The sequence below is a fragment of the Panulirus ornatus genome, chromosome 48, assembly GCF_036320965.1.
Source record: "Panulirus ornatus isolate Po-2019 chromosome 48, ASM3632096v1, whole genome shotgun sequence".
NCBI lineage: Eukaryota > Metazoa > Arthropoda > Malacostraca > Decapoda > Palinuridae > Panulirus > Panulirus ornatus.
In genome coordinates this window covers 16,057,505-16,081,742 of record NC_092271.1, presented here as the reverse complement: position 1 = coordinate 16,081,742, position 24,238 = coordinate 16,057,505, and the positions used below count along the sequence as shown (strand labels likewise).

Below are 24,238 nucleotides of genomic sequence, written 5' to 3'. Positions count from 1 at the left end.
GTTAGTAGAAAGATTATGTAATATGAAGAGGGATTGCAGAAACAGTATGGACATAATGACATATTAAGGAGATGAGTGAGGAGAAGATGGCTGAGAGGGTATGCATGTAGGAAGTGAAGGGAACAAGGAGGATGAAATCTAGACGGAAGAAGAGAGTGAAAGATGCATTGAGTGGTTGGAATCTGAACATGCAAGAGGGTGTGAGGCATGCATGATGTAGCGTTGGAGCGATATGCTATACAGGTGGTGCCATGCTGTCGTTGGACTTAATCAAGACTTGTGAAGAAGTCGAGGAAAACCACTGCCGGGCCTGGCTATGGATAAGGGGCTTGATTTTGGTGCATTATATATGACAGCTGGAGATCAAATGTGAGCAAATGGAATCGTTCTTCGTCTGTTTCTTTTGCGAAGCAGAAAACGACGAACAAGTATGGAAAAAGATATAAGAAAAACGCTATAATGAAACTGTGATAAAATCAGAGACGTACACGATCCAATTTGATTATTGGATCTATTGGCAAATTTCGTAGATTTTTTAACAAAAAGTTTGAAAGACTCAAATTGGCCACCAAAACACATGACCAGTCACTTTCGCTTCAGGACCTACACTATAGTTTCTCAGCTCTTCCTCCGATCTGCCAACTTAGGTGAATTTTTTTCTAGGGCTTTTGAGAATGTTTCTAATAAGATGGTGAATAAATATGATCATCATAATCTGAGAAAAAAAATACAATAGGGATGGGCCTTCCTAACTTGACCCACTTTACCAAGAAACTATGATGATAATGATAATGATAATATTCGATAAGATTTTTATGAAATATTCAGTACTCACTTTTTACTACCGCAGTTGGTGGTGTTGTCGCCACCACTTTACTGTCCAAACTGTCCTGTGGCCCCAGCTCCTCCTACTCTTATACGGCCCCGTCCACGTCTAGCGCAGCTCCAGTGCTGCCTCGTGTGGCCCATTTCCTCATGCCTGCTCTACAAAATTGACTAATCTCACAGTGCTACAAAAACAATTATTTTATGACATGTTTTCGGGATCTTAAAAAGAAGCGTAAAAACCTGAGTAGAAATTACAAAGAAATTTAAAAAAAGAATCACGTAAGAAAGTAAAGAATAAAAGATTCATTGAACGTGACAAGAAATTAATTACTTAGTGGGAATGATACGTGTTGGAATACATGAAAGTCAGGGAAAAGCTTTTCCAGGAAGACACAGAGGACGTCAGTTAGAGCCGCGTAGTTAGGCTGACTGGCAACAAAAAGATATGCAAGGCTAACTGTTAACAGATTCTTTCAGTGTAAACAAGGAAAGTTGTGTGAGAAAGAATCAGTCGATGAAAGGTTGTTTCACTTTGAAAGGCAACTCTCCATTTGGTAAATCCGAAGCATTAATTCACATTTCCGCTTGGATAAAGCCTATCTCACTCAATAAAACGGACAGATTTACTTCAAGAACCGAAAGGCCAATAGAACCTGCTGCCCATTTAAAGTCTGTTATTCAGAGCTGCTGGAAATGCTTATTATATCCCTAGGAAGACAACCATTCACATAGCGTCATTCAGAATTCACCAGTGCAAAGTTGCCTGTTAACACCTCAAGGATCTGGTACTTGTCGATATAGCTCCTGCTACATTTATCACTTGCCAATCATCCTACACATAATACTACCACTCGAGTTATTTTTTGTCTCTCAGCTTATCCCTGTTACCTCTGGTTTTCTTTTACTCCGATGCCGAACTAATTGAGTTTCATTTAATTATTAAACGTCCTTCCCTTGAATCCTCCAGCAGTTTTATATATACTACTTTTTCACACCGGTTTCATAAACAATGGATCATTCTGGGTGATAGAACAGTCATGAGGTAATGGGCCACTCAGAGACGGGATAGCACTGGAGCTGCGCTAGATCTGGGCGGGGCCATGTTCGACTAGGGAGGAGTTAGGTTGCGGGACAGGGTGAGTGTAGTTTGTGAAGTGGTGACGGCAACACGGACCAACAGTATTTAGCTGCGTGAGTATTTAATATTGCACAAAGTTCTTTTGGCATTGTTTGTAGATACTGTCATCACACTCAGCATGTTATATCACTTATTATTTTCGTTATCTTTATCATCATTGTTATTATTCTTATCATTATCATCGTGACCATTATTATCATTCTTGCCATTATTATTATTATTATCATCATACTTAATCGCTGTTTCCCGCGTCAGCGAGGTAGCGCAAGGAAACAGACGAAGAATGGTCCAACCACTCACACACATATATACATAAACGCCCATACACGCATATATACATACATATACATTTCAACGGATACATGCATATACATACACAGACATATAAACATGTACATATTCATACTCGCTGCCTTCATCCAATTCCCGTCGCCACCTCGCCACGCAGGAAAAAGCACCCCCCCCCTCCCCCCCCACACACACAAAAACACACACACACACACACAGACACACCTCTAGCGAGGTAAAGCCAGAAAAGGACAAAAAGGCCACATTCGTTCACACTCACTCTCTAGCTGAAATGTGTAATGCACCGATACCACAGCTCCCTCTACACATCCAGGCTCCACAAAACCCTCCTGGGTTTACCCTAAACGCTTCACATGCCCAGGTTCAATCCATCGACAGCACGTCGACCCCGGTATACCACATCGTTCCAATTCACTATACTCCGTGCACGCCTTTCACCCTCCTGTATGTTCAGGCCCCGATGCTCAAAATCTTTTTCACTCCATCCTTCCACCTCCAATTTATTCACCTGCTTCTTGTTCCCACTACCTCTGACACATATATCCTCTTTGCTAATCACTCATGTTCTCCATGTATCCAAACCATTTCAACACACCCTCTTCTGCTCTCTCAAACACACTCTTTCTTCTACCACACATCTCTCTTACCCTTACATTACTTACTCGATTGAACCACCTCATACCACATTTTGTACTCAAATAATTCATTTCTTACACATCCACCCTCCTCCGCACAACCCTATCTATCGCCCATGCCTCACAACCATGTGATATTCTTGGAACTACTATTCCTTCATACATACCCATTTTTGCTTTCCTTCCACACATTATTCATCACTCCCAGAACCTTCGCCCCTCCCCCAACCTGTGATTCACTTCCGATTCTATGGTTCCATCGCTGCTAAGTCCACTCCCGGATATCTAAAACACTTCACTTCCTCCAATTTTTCTCCATTCAAACTTTCATCCCAATTAACCTGTCCCTCAACCCTACTGAACCTAATAACCTTGCTCTTAGTCACATTTACTCTCAGCTTTCTCCTTTCACACACGTTTCCAAACTCAGTCGCCAACTTCTGCAGTTTCTCATACGAATCAGCTACTAGGGCGATATCATCGGCGAACAACAACTGACTTTACAGGTCCTCTCAATCCCAACAGACTGCTTACTCGCCCCTCTCTCCAAAACTCTTGCATTTCCCTCTCTAAGCATCCCATCCATAAGCAAATTAACAACCATGGGGACATCACACACCCCTGCCGCAAACCGACATTCACTGGGAACCAATCACCCTCCTCTCTCCCTACTCCAACACTTGCCTTATATCCTTGGTACAAACTTTTCACTGCTTCTAGCAACATATCTCCTACACCATATACTCTTAAAACCTTCCACAGAGCATCTCTTATCAAGCTTATCACGTGCCCTCTCCAGATCCATAAATGCTACATACAAATCCATTTGCTTTTCTAAGTATTTCTCATGTATTCTTCAAAGCAAACACCTGATCCACACATCCTCTACCACTTCTGTAACCACGCTGCTTTTTCCCCAGTCTGATGCACTGTAGAGGTAACTTTGAATGGAGAAAAACTGGAGGAAGTGAAGAGTTTTAGATATCTGGTAGTGGATTTGGCAGCGGATGGAACCATGGAAGCGGAGGTGAGTCACAGGGTGGGGGAGGGGGCAAAGATTCTAGGAGCGCTGAAGAATGTGTGGAAGCCGAGAACGTTATCTTGAAGAGCAAAAATGGGTATGTTTGAAGGAATAAGGGTTCCAACAATGTTTATATGGTTGTGAGGCATGGGCCATAGATAGGGTTGTGCAGAGGAGGGTGGATGTGCTGGAAATGAGATGTTTGAGGACAATATGTGGTATGAGGTGGTTTGGTCGAGAAAGTAATGAAATGACAGGAGAGATGTGTGGTAATAAAAAGAGTGTGGTTGAGAGAGCAGAAGAGGGTGTATCGAAATGGTTTGGTCACATAGAGAAAATGAGTATGGAAAGATTGACCAAGAGGATATATGTGTCAGAGGTGGAGGGAACGAGAAGTGGGAGACCAAATTCGAAGTGGAAGGATGGAGTGAAAAAGATTTTGAGTGATCGGAGCCTGAACATACAAGAGGGTGAAAGGCGTGCAAGGAATAAGTGAATTGGAACGATGTGGTATACCGGGGTCGACGTGCTGTCAATGGATTGAACCAGGGCATGTGAAGCGTCTGGGGTAAACCATGGAACGTTTTGTGGAGCCTGGGTGTGGAAAGGGAGCTGTGGTTCCAGTGCATTACACATGACAGCAAGATACTGAGTGCGAACAAATGTGCCCTTTGTTGTTTCCTGGCGCAACCTCGCACGCGCGCGGGGGGAATGGGGTGTCATTTCAGGTTAAAGAATCACCTGATTTAGCAAAACTAACAGCTTCAGGTTCTCCGAGCCTTGTCCGCTTGCTCCCACTGATCCCTCCTTGCCTCCATCACCACGCCCTCCCACCCTAGCTACCAAAGCCTCCTTCGCCATCACGACCATTCCTTCTCTCCCTAGCTAAAACACCCTCCCTCCCCAGCTATCATACCCTTCCTCACCACCACTACTAACTCTTTCTTTCTCTGGCAATCACACCTTTCACCACCACCACTCCTATCCTCCATGGTCACCACACCCTAAACGGCGGATAATATTGATCAGTGATATAATCATTCACCACACCACTTCTCCTTTCCTAAACTTCTATATTGCCAGCACAGCCTTATCGCAGAACCCAAATATATTCTTTTCCGAGAACTTTCACCCCAACAGCCAGCAATATCTAACCTGCCAAGGAAATGAATGAATTAATGGTAGCTGTGTATGAGGATTAGTCATCGTGCGTCAAGCAACATCCTTGCCGAGTTCTACAGATCAATAACGGGCAGATAGACGAGAGCATCTTTTGATAGCACAAAAGTGGTACCAAAATTATAGATATTAGTGAAGCAGGAAACTATATGATGTTTCTGTCTCTCCCTACACCGCTGAGCTTTAGAAATCTTTACCGTCTTAAGTCTTCCCCTAACATTATCGACTTGATCATTTTTTGTAACAAAAAAGAGCTTCTCCTCAGAATTACCAGCAATGACATTCATCTTTCCAGAGAAAGAGATGGTTCCATCACCAAGTTTACATGTCCTGTGGCTCCTGGTGTCCATGGCGCTTAAAGAGGATGTGTGTGGTGGTGAGGACCAAGTGGCAGGCCTGGTAGGTGACCCTGTGGGCCAGGTAGAAGGACAAGTAAACGGTCACATGGACCAAGTTGTGGGCTTTGTAGACGGCCGTGTGGACAATGTGGCAGGCCTGGTAGACTACCCCGTGGACCAGATGTCAGACCTGGTAGACAGCTTCATGAACCAGGTGGCCGTTGTGGTGAGCCAGATGGTGGAGCAACACCTGACCGGATGTCATCTCGTGCTGGCCACCACAGCAGACAACACCTCAGTGTTCTCTCGGATTCTCAGGTGAGGAAATGACAGCAGCGTTGTAACAATGAATCTGGACGTTCGTGCACTCCGAATAACGTTCATGTTCTTTAGTGTATACGATATCACCAGCGTCTCAGAGGCTTTGCTGCCTGTCACCGCTAACTTAGCAGACCAAGGAACCTCAGCGGTAGAGTTGTTGACTAATGCTATATTATATAGAGGAGATGTAGGTTCTGAATCTTCCAGAACTATGATTAGTGAATATTTGGAAAAGCTTATTCAAGCTATTTGACCATGAATATTTCTTTTTTTTTCTATTTTACACATATTTTACACACATATATGTATATACCATCATGAGTGTGCACACTAAAATACACATTATCTGTCAGGGTGAAAACAGAATTCCTTGACAGATATTTACTTGACCTAGTCACATCATTAAGCGATGCGCATAACATGCTCTGTACGCCGTTCTGTGGCCAGTGCTGGCCAACCTGAGGCTTTCATCTTTCATAGTTAATCGCCATATATCCCTGCAACATGTGTTTGATGATAGAGTGGCAGATATAGGGTGTTTTGGTCGAGGTGGTGTGCAAAGTGAGAGGGTTAGGGAAAATGATTTGGTAAACAGAGAAGAGGTAGTGAAAGCTTTGCGGAAGATGAAAGCCGGTAAGGCAGCAGGTTTGGATGGTATTGCAGTGGAATTTATTAAAAAAGGGGGTGACTGTATTGTTGACTGGTTGGTAAGGTTATTTAATGTATGTATGACTCATGGTGAGGTGCCTGAGGATTGGCGGAATGCGTGCATAGTGCCATTGTACAAAGGCAAAGGGGATAAGAGTGAGTGCTCAAATTACAGAGGTATAAGTTTGTTGAGTATTCCTGGTAAATTATATGGGAGGGTATTGATTGAGAGGGTGAAGGCATGTACAGAGCATCAGATTGGGGAAGAGCAGTGTGGTTTCAGAAGTGGTAGAGGATGTGTGGATTAGGTGTTTGCTTTGAAGAATGTATGTGAGAAATACTTAGAAAAGCAAATGGATTTGTATGTAGCATTTATGGATCTGGAGAAGGCATATGATAGAGTTGATAGAGATGCTCTGTGGAAGGTATTAAGAATATATGGTGTGGGAGGAAAGTTGTTAGAAGCAGTGAAAAGTTTTTATCGAGGATGTAAGGCATATGTACGTGTAGGAAGAGAGGAAAGTGATTGGTTCTCAGTGAATGTAGGTTTGCGGCAGGGGTGTGTGATGTCTCCATGGTTGTTTAATTTCTTTATGGATGGGGTTGTTAGGGAGGTAAATGCAAGAGTTTTGGAAAGAGGGGCAAGTATGAAGTCTGTTGGGGATGAAAGAGCTTGGGAAGTGAGTCAGTTGTTGTTCGCTGATGATACAGCGTTGGTGGCTGATTCATGTGAGAAACTGCAGAAGCTGGTGACTGAGTTTGGTAAAGTGTGTGGAAGAAGAAAGTTAAGAGTAAATGTGAATAAGAGCAAGGTTATTAGGTACAGTAGGGTTGAGGGTCAAGTCAATTGGGAGGTGAGTTTGAATGGAGAAAAACTGGAGGAAGTGAGGTGTTTTAGATATCTGGGAGTGGATCTGGCAGCGGATGGAACCATGGAAGCGGAAGTGGATCATAGGGTGGGGGAGGGGGCGAAAATTCTGGGGGCCTTGAAGAATGTGTGGAAGTCGAGAACATTATCTCGGAAAGCAAAAATGGGTATGTTTGAAGGAATAGTGGTTCCAACAATGTTGTATGGTTGCGAGGCGTGGGCTATGGATAGAGTTGTGCGCAGGAGGATGGATGTGCTGGAAATGAGATGTTTGAGGACAATGTGTGGTGTGAGGTGGTTTGATCGAGTGAGTAACGTAAGGGTAAGAGAGATGTGTGGAAATAAAAAGAGCGTGGTTGAGAGAGCAGAAGAGGGTGTTTTGAAGTGGTTTGGGCACATTGAGAGAATGAGTGAGGAAAGATTGACCAAGAGGATATATGTGTCGGAGGTGGAGGGAACGAGGAGAAGAGGGAGACCAAATTGGAGGTGGAAAGATGGAGTGAAAAAGATTTTGTGTGATCGGGGCCTGAACATGCAGGAGGGTGAAAGGAGGGCAAGGAATAGAGTGAATTGGAGCGATGTGGTATACCGGGGTTGACGTGCTGTCAGTGGATTGAATCAAGGCATGTGAAGCGTCTGGGGTAAACCATGGAAAGCTGTGTAGGTATGTATATTTGCGTGTGTGGACGTATGTATATACATGTGTATGGGGGGGGTTGGGCCATTTCTTTCGTCTGTTTCCTTGCGCTACCTCGCAAACGCGGGAGACAGCGACAAAGTATAATGAAAAATTAAAAAATAATAATCCCTGCAACAGCTACTGATGAAGTGAGCCTAACGCGGCGCTTAGCCAGAACGTAGTACACAGAGGAGCTAAAGTGGCACCCCTGCTGGGCACTTCATTACGACTATTACGGACCTGACAAAAGAATGGGTTTTTGTAAACAAACTTCGTGGTAACTGCAGTGTCCAACACCTTTGTTTACTACTTGATGAGAACTTGTGGAACTTGACTTACAATTATACATTTCTGAATACATCTACACACACACACACACACACACACACACACACACACACACACACACACACACATATGCACCCACGACTGTAAACTCCCTCCCATTCAGTACAAAAAGGTAATTAGGAATGTGATTACACTCACACACACACACACACACACACACAAACAAGCTGGGGTGAGTGTGTGTGTGTGTGTGTGTGTGTGTGTGTGTGTGTGTGTGTGTGTGTGTGTGTGTGTGTGTGCTCGCGCGCGCGCAAGCAAGCAAGCAAGCAAGCACAAAAGTGAAGGTTTAGAGACAGAGCAACAGAAGTGTAAAACTCTCTTCCCGTAACATACAAATACTAAATACGAACATAAGAAGACACAGCAAGATATCAAGCAAGTAGCTTCTCAGACAAGATGTGAAGAAACACGGTAACAGAGAGGTAAAGAAGCGGAGCAAGCGAAGTGACGTGACTATGAACACAAATATCAAAGAGAAACATTGAATAGTTTCGTGATGAGAAAGAGAATTCAAAGAGTGTGGCCCCAGAAGTGTAATACTCACTTCCCACACTATACACTTAAGTAGAATTAGGTACATTTCATCACACACACACACACACACACACACACACACACACACACACACACACACACACCTTCGTGTTGTATCGGTTACCGGTTCTGACAATTATGCAAGCATGGACCACCTGGATTCAAAACCGCATAGGTTCGAATCCTGGTCGAGGCAGTCAGTCCTCACTTCACCCAGAGGTTCATCGACCTCTAGGGGCTGGCCGATGGAATGGGTATATAGCATGAACTATGGAAGAGTATATATATATATATATATATATATATATATATATATATATATATATATATATATATATATATATATATATATATCCCCTATCCCTGGGGATAGGGAACAAAGAATACTTCCCGCGCATTCCTCACGTGTCGTAGAAGGCGATTAAAGGGGACGTGAGCGTGGGGCTAGAAACCCTCCCCCCCCCGTTGTATTTTGACTTTCTAAAAGGGGAAACAGAAGAAGGAGTCACGCGGGGAGTGCTCATCCTCCTCGAAGGCTCAGATTGGGGTGTCTAAATGTGTGTGTGGATGTAACCAAGATGAGAAAAAAGGAGAGATAGGTAGTATGTTTGAGGAAAGGAACCTGGATGTTTTGGCTCTGAGTGAAACGAAGCTCAAATGTAAAGGGGAAGAGTGGTTTAGGAATATCTTGGGAGTAAAGTCAGGAGTTAGTGAGAGGACAGGAGCAAGGGAAGGAGTAGCACTACTCCTGAAACAGGAGTGGTGGGAGTATGTGATAGAGTGCAAGAAAGTAAACTCTAGATTGATATGGGTAAAACTGAAAGTTGATGTAGAGAGATGTGTGATTATTGGTGCATATGCACCTGGGCATGAGAAGAAAGATCATGAGAGGCAAGTGTTTTGGAAGTAGCTGAATGAGTGTGTTAGTGGTTTTGATGCACGAGACCGGGTTATAGTGATGGGTGATTTGAATGCAAAGGTAAGTAATGTGACAGTTGAGGGAATAATTGGTATACATAGGGTGTTCAGTGTTGTAAAAGGAAATGGGGAAGAGCTTGTAGATTTATGTGCTGAAAAAGGACTGGTGATTGGGAATACCTAGTTTAAAAAGAGATATATACATAAGTATACGTATGTAAGGAGGAGAGATGGCCAGAGAGCGTTATTGGATTACGTGTTAATTGATAGGCGCGCGAAAGAGAGACTTTTGGATGTAAATGTGCTGAGGGGTGCAACTGGAGGGATGTCTCATCATTATCTTGTGGGGGCGAAGGGGAAGATTTGTAAAGGTTTTCAGAAAAGAAGAGAGAGTGTTGGGGTGAAGAGAGTGGTGAGAGTAAGTGAGGGTGGGAAGGAGACTTGTGCGAGGAAGTACCAGGAGAGACTGGGTACAGAATGGAAAAAGGTGAGAACAAAGGAGGAAAGGGGAGTGGGGGAGGAATGGGATGTATTTAGGGAAGCAGTGATGCCTTGCACAAAAGATGCTTGTGGCATGAGAAGCGTGGGAGGTGGGTTGATTAGAAAGGGTAGTGAGTGGTAGGATGAAGAAGTAAGATTATTAGTGAAAGAGAAGAGAGAGGCATTTGGACGATTTTTGCAAGGAAATAATGCAAATGAGTGGGAGATGTATGAAAGAAAGAGGCAGGAGGTCAAGAGGAAGGTGCATGAGGTGAAAAAGAGGGCGAATGAGAGTTGGGGTGAGAGAGTATCATTAAATTTTGGGGAGAATAAAAAGATGTTTTGGAAGGAGATAAATAATGTGCGTAAGACAAGGGAGCAAATGGGAACTTCAGTGAAGGGGGCTAATAGGGAAGTGATAACAAGTAGTGGTGATGTGAGAAGGAGATTGAGTGAGTATTTTGAAGGATTGTTGAATGTGTTTGATGATAGAGTGGCAGATATAGGGTGTTTTGGTCGAGGTGGTGTGCAAAGTGAGAGGGTTAGGGAAAATGATTTGGTAAACAGAGAAGAGGTAGTAAAAGCTTTGCGGAAGATGAAAGCCGGCAATTCAGCGGGTTTGGATGGTATTGCAGTGGACTCTATTAAAAAAAGGGAGTGACTGTATTGTTGACTGGTTGGTAAGGTTATCTAATGTATGTATGACTCACGGTGAGGTGCCTAAGGATTGGCGGAATGCTTGCATAGTGCCATTGTACAAAGGCAAAGGGGATAAGAGTGAGTGCTCAAATTACAGAGGTATAAGTTTGTTGAGTATTCCTGGTAAATTATATGGGAGGGTATTGATTGAGAGGGTGAAGGCATGTACAGAGCATCAGACTGGGGTAGAGCATTGTTGTTTCAGAAGTGGTGGAAGATGTGTGGATTAGGTGTTTGCTTTGAAGAATGTATGTGAGAAATACTTAGAATAGCAAATGGATTTGTATGTAGCATTTATGGATCTGGAGAAGGCATATGATAGAGTTGATAGAGATGCTCTGTGGAATGTATTAAGAATATATGGTGTGGGAGGCAAGTTGTTAGAAGCAGTGAAAATCTTTTATCAAGGATGAAAGGCATGTGTACGTGTAGGAAGAGAGGAAAGTGATTGGTTCTCAGTGAATATAGGTTTGCGACAGGGGTGTGTGATGTCTCCATGGTTGTTTAATTTGTTTATGGATGGGGTTGTTAGGGAGGTGAATGCAAGAGTTTTGGAAAGAGGTGCAAGTATGCAGTCTGTTGTGGATGAGAGAGCTTGAGAAGGTTGGGAAAAGATTGAACAAGAGGATATATGTGTCTGAGGTGGAGGGAACGAGGAGAAGTGGGAGACCTAATTGGAGGTGGAAAGATGGAGTGAAAAAGATTTTGAGTGATCGGGGCCTGAACATGCAGGAAGGTGAAAGGCGTGCAAGGAATAGAGTGAATTGGAACGATGTGGTATACCGGGGTCGACGTGCTGTCAATGGATTGAACCAGGGCATGTGAAGCGTTTGGGGTAAACCATAGAAAGTTCTGTGGGGCCTGGATGTAGAAAGGGAGCTGTGGTTTCGGTGCATTATTACATGACAGCTAGAGACTGAGTGTGAACGAAGAGGGCCTTTGTTGTCTTCCTATCGCTACCTCGCGCACATGAGGGGGGAGGGGGTTGTTACTACATGTGTGGCGGGGTGGCGATGGGAAGAAAACGAAGGTTAAGAAAACGAAGCAACATGACTATACAACTCTCTCCCCGTAAAACACGAATAGTTATCAGTAATCACACCAAAACAAGCAAATGAATACATTGTAGGATGCCCAAGTGATATCTGGAAGCATCATGATAACGTATGTATGTGTTCATGTTTGTAAGTATCTATTAGAACATTGATTACTGAGGGACCTCAAGTATGCATGTCTCTGTGTGCACATTATCTCTCTATCTATTTGTGCTACCCCTCTAGAAGTTACATAATCTTTTTGATATATATATATATATATATATATATATATATATATATATATATATATATATATATATATATATTTTTTTTTTTTTTTTTTTTTTTTTTTTATACTTTGTCGCTGTCTCCCGCGTTTGCGAGGTAGCGCAAGGAAACAGACGAAAGAAATGGCCCAACCCTCCCCATACACATGTACATACACACGTCCACACACGCAAATATACATACCTACACAGCTTTCCATGGTTTACCCCGGACGCTTCACATGCCTTGATTCAATCCACTGACAGCACGTCAACCCCTGTATACCACATCGCTCCAATTCACTCTATTCCTTGCCCTCCTTTCACCCTCCTGCATGTTCAGGCCCCGATCACACAAAATCCTCTTCACTCCATCTTTCCACCTCCAATTTGGTCTCCCTCTTCTCCTCGTTCCCTCCACCTCCGACACATATATCCTCTTGGTCAATCTTTCCTCACTCATTCTCTCCATGTGCCCAAACCATTTCAAAACACCCTCTTCTGCTCTCTCAACCACGCTCTTTTTATTTCCACACATCTCTCTCACCCTTACGTTACTTACTCGATCAAACCACCTCACACCACACATTGTCCTCAAACATCTCATTTCCAGCACATCCATCCTCCTGCGCACAACTCTATCCATAGCCCACGCCTCGCAACCATACAACATTGTTGGAACTACTATTCCTTCAAACATACCCATTTTTGCTTTCCGGGATAATGTTCTCGACTTCCACACATTTTTCAAGGCTCCCAAAATTTTCGCCCCCTCCCCCACCCTATGATCCACTTCCGCTTCCATGGTTCCATCCGCTGACAGATCCACTCCCAGATATCTAAAACACTTCACTTCCTCCAGTTTTTCTCCATTCAAACTCACCTCCCAATTGACTTGACCCTCAACCCTACTGTACCTAATAACCTTGCTCTTATTCACATTTACTCTTAACTTTCTTCTTCCACACACTTTACCAAACTCCGTCACCAGCTTCTGCAGTTTCTCACATGAATCCGCCACCAGCGCTGTATCATCAGCGAACAACAACTGACTCACTTCCCAAGCTCTCTCATCCCCAACAGACTTCATACTTGCCCCTCTTTCCAAGACTCTTGCATTTACCTCCCTAACAACCCCATCCATAAACAAATTAAACAACCATGGAGACATCACACACCCCTGCCGCAAACCTACATTCACTGAGAACCAATCACTTTCCTCTCTTCCTACACGTACACATGCCTTACATCCTCGATAAAAACTTTTCACTGCTTCTAACAACTTGCCTCCCACACCATATATTCTTAATACCTTCCACAGAGCATCTCTATCAACTCTATCATATGCCTTCTCCAGATCCATAAATGCTACATACAAATCCATTTGCTTTTCTAAGTATTTCTCACATACATTCTTCAAAGCAAACACCTGATCCACACATCCTCTCCCACTTCTGAAACCACACTGCTCTTCCCCAATCTGATGCTCTGTACATGCCTTCACCCTCTCAATCAATACCCTCCCATATAATTTACCAGGAATACTCAACAAACTTATACCTCTGTAATTTGAGCACTCACTCTTATCCCCTTTGCCTTTGTACAATGGCACTATGCACGCATTCCGCCAATCCTCAGGCACCTCACCATGAGTCAAACATACATTAAATAACCTTACCAACCAGTCAACAATACAGTCACCCCCTTTTTTAATAAATTCCACTGCAATACCATCCAAACCTGCTGCCTTGCCGGCTTTCATCTTCCGCAAAGCTTTTACTACCTCTTCTCTGTTTACCAAATCATTTTCCCTAACCCTCTCACTTTGCACACCACCTCGACCCAAACACCCTATATCTGCCACTCTGTCATCAGACACATTCAACAGACCTTCAAAATACTCATTCCATCTCCTTCTCACATCACATATATATATATATATATATATATATATATATATATATATATATATATATATATATATATATATATATATATATATATATATATATATATATATATATATATATATATATATATATATATATATATATATACTCTGACATAAAGCCATATACACATGTACATATTCATACTTGCTGCCTTCATCCATTCCCCCCCACCACCCCGACACATGAAATGGCAACACTCCTCCCCCCGCGCGCGCGCCAGGTAGCGCTAGGAAAAGAAAACAAAGGCCACATTTTCTCACGCTCATTCTCTAGCTGTCATGTGTAATGCATCGAAACCACAGCTCCCTTTCCACATCCAGGCGCCACCCCAGACGCTTCACATGCCCTGGTTCAATCCATTGACAGGGCACTGGATCGACCCCGGTATACCACATTATTCCAATTCACTCTATTCCTTGCACGCCTTTCACCCTCCTGCATGTTCAGGCACCGATCACTCTAAATCTTTTTCACCCCATCCTTGCACCTCCAATTTGGTCTCCTCCTTGTTCCCTCCTCCTTTGACACATATATCTTCTTTGTCAATCTCCTCACTCATTCTTTCCATATGGCCAAACCATTTCAAAACACCCTCTTCTGCTCTCTCAATTACACTTTTTCTATTACAACACCTCTTACCTCTTGCCCTTATATTACTTACTCGATCAAACCACCTCACACTACATATTGTCCGCAAACATCTCATTTCCAAGACATCCACCCTCCTCCGCACAACCCTGTCTATAGCCCATGCCTTATAACCACATAATATTGTTAGAACCACTATTTCTTCAAACATACCCATTTTCGCTTTCCGAGATAATGTTCTCGCCCTTCCACACATTCTTCAACGCTCCCAGAACTTTCGCCCCCTCCCCCACCCTGTAACTCACTTCTGCTTCCATGGTTCCATCCGCTGCCAAATATACTCTCAGATATCTAAAACACTTCACTTCCTCCACTTTCCTCCATTCAATCTTATCTCCCTTTTGAATTGCCCCTCAACCCCACTGAACCTAATAACCTTGCTCTTATTCACATTTACACTCAGCTTTCTTCTTTCACACACTTTACCAAACTCAGTTACCAGCTTCTGCAGTTCCTCACCCGAATCAGCCACCAGCGCTGTATCATCAGCAAACAACAATTGAATCACTTCTCAAGCCCTTTCATCCACAGCAGACTGCATACTTGCACCTCTTTCCAAAACTCTTGCATTCACCTCCCTAACAACCCCATCCATAAACAAATTAAACGACCATGGAGATATCATGCACCCCTACCACAAACCAATATTCACCGGGAACAAATCACTTCCCTCTCTTCCTACACGTACACATGCCTTACATCCTCGATAAAAACTTTTTCACTGCTTCTAGCAACTTACCTCCCACACCGTATACTCTTGATACCTTCCCCAAACCATCTCTATCAATTCTATCATATGCATTCTCCAGATCCATAAATGCTACACACAAATTCATCTGTTTTTCTAAGTATTTCTCACATACATTTTTCAAAGCAAACGCCTGATCCACACATCCTCTACCACTTCTGAAACCACACTGCTCTTCCCCAATCTGATGCTCTGTACATGCCTTCATCCTCTCAGTCAATACCCTCCCATACAATTTCCCAGGAATACTCAGCAAACCTATACCTCTGTAATTTGAACACTCACCATTATCCCCTTTGCCTTTGTACAATGGAACTATGCATGCATTCCGCCAATCCTCAGGCACTTCATCATGAACCATACATACATTGAATATCCTTACCAACTAGTCAACAACACAGTCACCCCCCTTTTTTAATAAATTCCACTGCAATACCAGTCAAACCCGCCGCCTTGCCGGCTTTCATCTTCCGCAAAGCTTTCACTACCTCTTCTCTGTTTACCAAACCATTCTCCCAGACCCTCTTACTTTGCACACCACCTCGATCAAAACACCCTATATCTGCCACTATATCATCACACACATTCATCAAACCTTCAAAATACTCCATCTCCTTCTCACTTCACCGCTACTTGTTATCACCTCCCCATTAGCCCTCTTCACCGATGTTCCTATTTGTTCTCTTGTCTTACGCACATTATTCATCTCCTTCCAAAACATCTTTTTATTCTCCCTAGAATTTGATAATACTTTCTCACCCCAACTCTTAATTCCCCTCTTTTTCACCTCTTGTACCTTTCTCTTGACCTCCTGCCTCTTTCTTTTATACATCTCCCAGTCATTCTCACTACTTCCCTGTAAAAATCGTCCAAACGCCTCTCTGTTCTCTTTCACTAACAATCTTACTTCTTCAATCCACCATTCACTACCCTTCCTAATCTGCCCACCTTTCTGATGCCACAGGCATCTTTTGCACAAGCCATCACTGCTTCCCTAAATACATCCCATTCCTCCCCCGCTCCCCTTATGTCATTTGCTCTCACCTTTTTCCATTCTGCACTCAATCTCTCTTGGTAGGTCCTCACACAAGTCTCCTTCCCAAGCTCACTTACTCTCACCACTCTCTTCATCCCAACACTGTCTATTCTTTTCTGAAAACATCTACAAATCTTCACCTTCGCCTCCACAAGATAATGATCAGACATCCCTCCAGTTGCGCCTCTCAGCACATTAACATTTAAAAATTCTTTCTTTCACGCGCCGATCAATTAACACGTAATCCAGTAATGCTCGCTGACCATCTGTCCTACTTACATACGTATACGTATGTATATCTCTCTTTTTAAACCAGGTATTCCCAATCACCAGTCCTTTTTCAGCAAACAAATCTACAGACTCTTCAACAATTCCATTTACAACACTCTACACCCCATGTACACCAATTATACCCTCAACTGCCACACTACTCACCTTTGCATTCAAATCACCCATCACTATAACCCGGTCTCGCGCATCAAAGCTGCTAAAACACTCACTCAGCTGCCCCAAAACACTTGCCTCTCAAGATCTTTCTTCTCATGACCAGGTGCATAGGCACCAATAAACACCCATCTCTCTCCATCCACTTAGCAGTTTTACCCATATCAATCTAGACTTTACTTTCTTACACTCTATCACATACTCCAACAACTCCTACTTCAGGAGTATTACTACTCCTTCCTTTGCTCTTGTCCTCTCTCCAGCACCTGACTTTACTCCCAAGACATTCCCAAACCACTCTTCCCCTTTACCCTTGAGCTTCGTTTCACTCAGAGTCAAAACATGCAGGTTACTTTCCTCAAACATGCTACCTATTTCTCATTCTTTCTCATCTTGTTTACATCCACACACATTTAGACACCCCAGTCTGAGCTTTCGAGGAGGTTGAGCACTCCTTGCATTACTCCTTCTTCTGTTTCCCCTTATAGAAAGTTAGCATACAAGAAGGGGAGGGTTTCTAGTCTCCCGCTCCCGTCCCCTTTAGTCCCTTTTACGACACGCGGGAATGCGTGGGAAGCATTCTTCCTTCCGTACATACATATTCGCCATTTTCTGCATTAGCGCGGTACTGTTAAGAAAAGAGGTCTGAGCCTTACAGGATATATCCTTATTTGGCCTTCTCTGTTCCTTCTTTTGGAAAATCAAAAACGGGAGGGGAACATTTCCAGCCCAATGTACCTTACCCTTTAGCCGCCTTCTATGACAGGCATGGAATACATGGGAAGTATTCTTTCTCCCCTATCCCCAGGGATAATATCCCACCGTCCAACACCAATCTGTATAGACCAGGCACTGTTTGCTTTGTCTTAATTGCTAAAATTAAGAACTTTAATTTGTCCCCGGGCAATTCTAAAGCTCATCCTAGCATTAATCAAATCTTTATGCGAAAATTGACAAAACACGAAAACATTAAAAAAGTTGTTCAAGACAAGTCCAGCTACCCAGTTGAGTCCCCGCCACATGACCTCTAATCTCTCTCCCTTACAAAGGTTATGACCACACAAAGCGGAAACTGTTTGGTCTATAAAGATTGGTTTTGGACGGCGGGAATCAAGTGTGATGTTGGGATATAAATAACTTTGTTAAGTACTGGCGCCTGATGGGGTGTATTGTCTCCACGACACATGTCGTGCACATGTATAGAAAGAAAAACTACCTATCAGATGAAATTGTATGAAATCCCACTGAAGTGCGATTTCATCTTCATGAAATATATATATATATATATATATATATATATATATATATATATATATATATATATATATATATATATATATATATATATATATATATATATATATATTTTTTTTTTTTTTTTTTTATACTTTGTCGCTGTCTCCCGCGTTTGCGAGGTAGCGCAAGGAAACAGACGAAAGAAATGGCCCAACCCACCCCCATACACATGTACATACACACGTCCACACACGCAAATATACATACCTACACAGCTTTCCTTGGTTTACCCCGGACGCTTCACATGCCTTGATTCAATCCACTGACAGCACGTCAACCCCTGTATACCACATCGCTCCAATTCACTCTATTCCTTGCCCTCCTTTCACCCTCCTGCATGTTCAGGCCCCGATCACACAAAATCCTTTTCACTCCATCTTTCCACCTCCAATTTGGTCTCCCTCTTCTCCTCGTTCCCTCCACCTCCGACACATATATCCTCTTGGTCAATCTTTCCTCACTCATTCTCTCCATGTGCCCAAACCATTTCAAAACACCCTCTTCTGCTCTCTCAACCACGCTCTTTTTATTTCCACACATCTCTCTTACCCTTACGTTACTTACTCGATCAAACCACCTCACACCACACATTGTCCTCAAACATCTCATTTCAAGCACATCCATCCTCCTGCGCACAACTCTATCCATAGCCCACGCCTCGCAACCATACAACATTGTTGGAACTACTATTCCTTCAAACATACCCATTTTTGCTTTCCGGGATAATGTTCTCGACTTCCACACATTTTTCAAGGCTCCCAAAATTTTCGCCCCCTCCCCCACCCTATGATCCACTTCCGCTTCCATGGTTCCATCCGCTGACAGATCCACTCCCAGATATCTAAAACACTTCACTTCCTCCAGTTTTTCTCCATTCAAACTCACCTCCCAATTGACTTGACCCTCAACCCTACTGTACCTAATAACCTTGCTCTTATTCACATTTACTCTTAACTTTCTTCTTCCACACACTTTACCAAACTCAGTCACCAGCTTCTGCAGTTTCTCACATGAATCCGCCACCAGCGCTGTATCATCAGCGAACAACAACTGACTCACTTCCCAAGCTCTCTCATCCCCAACAGACTTCATACTTGCCCCTCTTTCCAAGACTCTTGCATTTACCTCCCTAACAACCCCATCCATAAACAAATTAAACAACCATGGAGACATCACACACCCCTGCCGCAAACCTACATTCACTGAGAACCAATCACTTTCCTCTCTTCCTACACGTACACATGCCTTACATCCTCGACAAAAACTTTTCACTGCTTCTAACAACTTGCCTCCCACACCATATATTCTTAATACCTTCCACAGAGCATCTCTATCAACTCTATCATATGCCTTCTCCAGATCCATAAATGCTACATACAAATCCATTTGCTTTTCTAAGTATTTCTCACATACATTCTTCAAAGCAAACACCTGATCCACACATCCTCTACCACTTCTGAAACCACACTGCTCTTCCCCAATCTGATGCTCTGTACATGCCTTCACCCTCTCAATCAATACCCTCCCATATAATTTACCAGGAATACTCAACAAACTTATACCTCTGTAATTTGAGCATTCACTCTTATCCCCTTTGCCTTTGTACAATGGCACTATGCACGCATTCCGCCAATCCTCAGGCACCTCACCATGAGTCATACATACATTAAATAACCTTACCAACCAGTCAACAATACAGTCACCCCCTTTTTTAATAATTTCCACTGCAATACCATCCAAACCTGCTGCCTTGCCGGCTTTCATCTTCCGCAAAGCTTTTACTACCTCTTCTCTGTTTACCAAATCATTTTCCCTAACCCTCTCACTTTGCACACCACCTCGACCCAAACACCCTATATCTGCCACTCTGTCATCAGACACATTCAACAAACCTTCAAAATACTCATTCCATCTCCTTCTCACATCACCACTACTTGTTATCACCTCCCCATTTACGCCCTTCACTGAAGTTCCCATTTGCTCCCTTGTCTTACGCACCCTATTTACCTTCTTCCAGAACATCTTTTTATTCTCCCTAAAATTTACTGATAGTCTCTCACCCCAACTCTCATTTGCCCTTTTTTTCACCTCTTGCACCTTTCTCTTGACCTCCTGTCTCTTTCTTTTATACTTCTCCCACTCAATTGCATTTTTCCCCTGCAAAAATCGTCCAAATGCCTCTCTCTTCTCTTTCACTAATACTCTTACTTCTTCATCCCACCACTCACTACCCTTTCTAAACAGCCCACCTCCCACTCTTCTCATGCCACAAGCATCTTTTGCGCAATCCATCACTGATTCCCTAAATACATCCCATTCCTCCCCCACTCCCCTTACTTCCATTGTTCTCACCTTTTTCCATTCTGTACACAGTCTCTCCTGATACTTCTTCACACAGGTCTCCTTCCCAAGCTCACTTACTCTCACCACCTTCTTCACCCCAACATTCACTCTTCTTTTCTGAAAAAAAAAAAAAAAAATATATATATATATATATATATATATATATATATATATATATATATATATATATATATATATATATATATTCTGTCGCTGTCTCCCGCGTTTGCGAGGTAGCGCAAGGAAACAGACGAAAGAAATGGCCCAACCCACCCCCATACACATGTATATACATACGTCCACACACGCAAATATACATACCTACACAGCTTTCCATGGTTTACCCCAGACGCTTCACATGCCCTGATTCAATCCACTGACAGCACGTCAACCCCGGTATACCACATCGATCCGATTCACTCTATTCCTTGCCCTCCTTTCACCCTCCTGCATGTTCAGGCCCCGATCACAAAATCTTTTTCACTCCATCTTTCCACCTCCAATTTGGTCTCCCTCTTCTCCTCGTTCCCTCCACCTCCGACACATATATCCTCTTGGTCAATCTTTCCTCACTCATTCTCTCCATGTGCCCAAACCATTTCAAAACACCCTCTTCTGCTCTCTCAACCACGCTCTTTTTATTTCCACACATCTCTCTTACCCTTACGTTACTTACTCGATCAAACCACCTCACACCACACATTGTCCTCAAACATCTCATTTCCAGCACATCCATCCTCCTGCGCACAACTCTATCCATAGCCCACGCCTCGCATCCATACAACATTGTTGGAACCACTATTCCTTCAAACATACCCATTTTTGCTTGCCGAGATAATGTTCTCGACTTCCACACATTCTTCAAGGCTCCCAAAATTTTCGCCCCCTCCCCCACCCTATGATCCACTTCCGCTTCCATGGTTCCATCCGCTGCCAGATCCACTCCCAGATATCTAAAACACTTCACTTCCTCCAGTTTTTCTCCATTCAAACTTACCTCCCAATTGACTTGACCCTCAACCCTACTGTACCTAATAACCTTGCTCTTATTCACATTTACTCTTAACTTTCTTCTTTCACACACTTTACCAAACTCAGTCACCAGCTTCTGCAGTTTCTCACATGAATCAGCCACCAGCGCTGTATCATCAGCGAACAACAACTGACTCACTTCCCAAGCTCTCTCATCCCCAAAGCTGTGTAGGTATGTATATTTGCGTGTGTGGACGTATGTATATACATGTGTATGGGGGTGGGTTGGGCCATTTCTTTCGTCTGTTTCCTTGCGCTACCTCGCGAACGCGGGAGACAGCGACAAAGCAAAAAAAAGAAAAAAAAAAAAAAAAATATATATATATATATATATATATATATATATATATATATATATATATATATATATATATATATGTATATATATATATATATATATATATATATATATATATATATATATATATATATATATATATATATATATATATATATATATATACAGAGGTGCAAGGTTGTTGAGTATTCCTGGGATATTATATAGGAGGGTATTGAATGAGAGGGTGAAGGCATGTGCAGAGCATCAGATTGGGGAAGAGCAGTGTTTTTTCAGAAGTCGTAGAGGATGTGTGGGTCAGGTGTTTGCTTTGAAGAACGTATGTGAGAAATACTTAGAAAAGCAAAAGGAATTGTATGTAGCATTTATGGATCTGGAGAAAGCATATGATAGAGTTGATAGAGATACTCTATGGAAGGTATTAAGAATATATGGTGTGGGAGACAAGTTGTTAGAAGCAGTAAAAAGTTTTCATCGAGGATGTAAGGCATGTTTACGAATAGGAAGAGAGGAAAGCGATTGGTTCTCAATGAATGTTGGTTTGCGGTAGGGGTGCGTGATGTCTCCATGGTAGTTTAATTTGTTTATGGATGGAGTTGTTAGGGAGGTAAATGCAAGAGTTTTGGAGAGAGAGAGAGAGAGGCAAGTATGCAGTCTGTTATGGATGAGTAGGCTTGGGAAGTGAATCAGTTGTTGTTCGCTGATTATACAGCGCTGGTGGCTGATTCGGGTGAGAAACTGCTGCAGAAGCTGGTGACTGAGTTTGGTAAAGTGTGTGAAAGAAGAAAGCTGACAGTGAATGTAAATAAGAGCAAGGTTATTAGGTACAGTAGGTTTAAAGGACATGTCAACTGGGAGGTAAGTATAAATGGAAAAAACTGGAGGAAGTAAAGTGTTTTAGATATCTGGAAGTGGATTTGGCAGCGGATGGAACCATGGAAGCGGATGTGAATCATAGGGTGGTGGAGGGGGCGAAAGTTCTGGGAGCGTTGAAAAATGTGTGGAGAGCGAGAACCTTGTCTCGGAAAGCAAAAATGGGTATATTTGAAGGAATAGTGGTTCCAACAATGTTATATGGTTGCGAGGAGTGGGCTATAGATAGAGTATTGCGGAGGAGGGTGGATGTCTTGGAAATGAGATGTTTGAGGACAATATGTGGTGTGAGGTGGTTTGATCGAGTGAGTAATAAAATGATAAGAGAGATGTGTAGTAATAAAAAGAGTGCGGTTGAGAAAGCAGAAGAGGGTGTTTTGAAATGGTTTGGTCACATGGAGAGAACAGTGAGGAAAGATTGACCAAGAGGATATATGTGACAGAGGTGGAGGGAACGAGGAGAAGTGGGAGACCAAATTGGAGGTGGAAGGATGGAGTGAAAAGGATTTTGAGTGATCAGGGCCTGGACATGCAGGAAGGTGAAAGGCGTGCAAGGAATAGAGTGAACTGAAACGATGTCGTTTACCGTGGTCGACTTGCAGTCAATGGATTGAATCAGGGCATGTGAAGCGTCTGGGGTAAACCATGGAAAGTTTTGTGTGGCCTAGATGTGGAAAGGGAGCTATGGTTTCGGTGCATTATATTTGACAGCTAGAGACTGAGTGTGAACGAATGTGGCCTTTGTTGTATTTTTTTAGCGCTACCTCGCGCGCATACGGGGGGAGGGGGTTGTCATTTCATGTGTGGCGGGGAGACAGCTACAAAGTATAACAGATGAATAAATAAATCATTAAATATATTGTACTATATTATTTTCTTTATTATAATTTGTTGCTGTCTCCCGCGTTGGCGAGGTAGCGCAAGGAAACAGACGAAAGAATGGCCCAAACTACCCATATACACATGTATATACATACACGTCCACACACGCACATATACATACCTATACATCTCAACGTATACACATATATACACACACAGACATATACATATATACACATGTACATAATTCCTACTGTCTGCCCTTATTCATTTCCGTCTCCACCACGCCACACATGAAATGACATCCCCCTCCCCCCGACTATCCGCGAGGTAGCACTAGAAAAAGACAACAAAGGCCACATTCGTTCACACTCAGTCTCTAGCTGTCATGTATAATGCATCGAAACCACAGCTCCCTTTCCACATCCAGGCTCCACAGAATTTTCCATGATTTACCCCAGACGCTTCACATGCTCTGGTTCAATCCATTGACTGCACGT

General features: G+C 42.9%; 1 protein-coding gene across 1 annotated transcript in view; it reads left to right on the top strand.

Annotated features, from left to right (window-relative positions):
• The first annotated feature begins 5,413 nt into the window (after nt 1–5,413).
• LOC139763980 (glutamate receptor ionotropic, kainate 4-like) overlaps nt 5,414–24,238 on the top strand; it is a 31,446-nt gene continuing 12,621 nt past the window's right edge. Inside the window, exon 1 of the mRNA XM_071690455.1 lies at nt 5,414–5,766. Within this exon, the coding sequence (XP_071546556.1) occupies nt 5,414–5,766 (353 nt within the window). The remainder of the gene's footprint in view (nt 5,767–24,238) is intronic.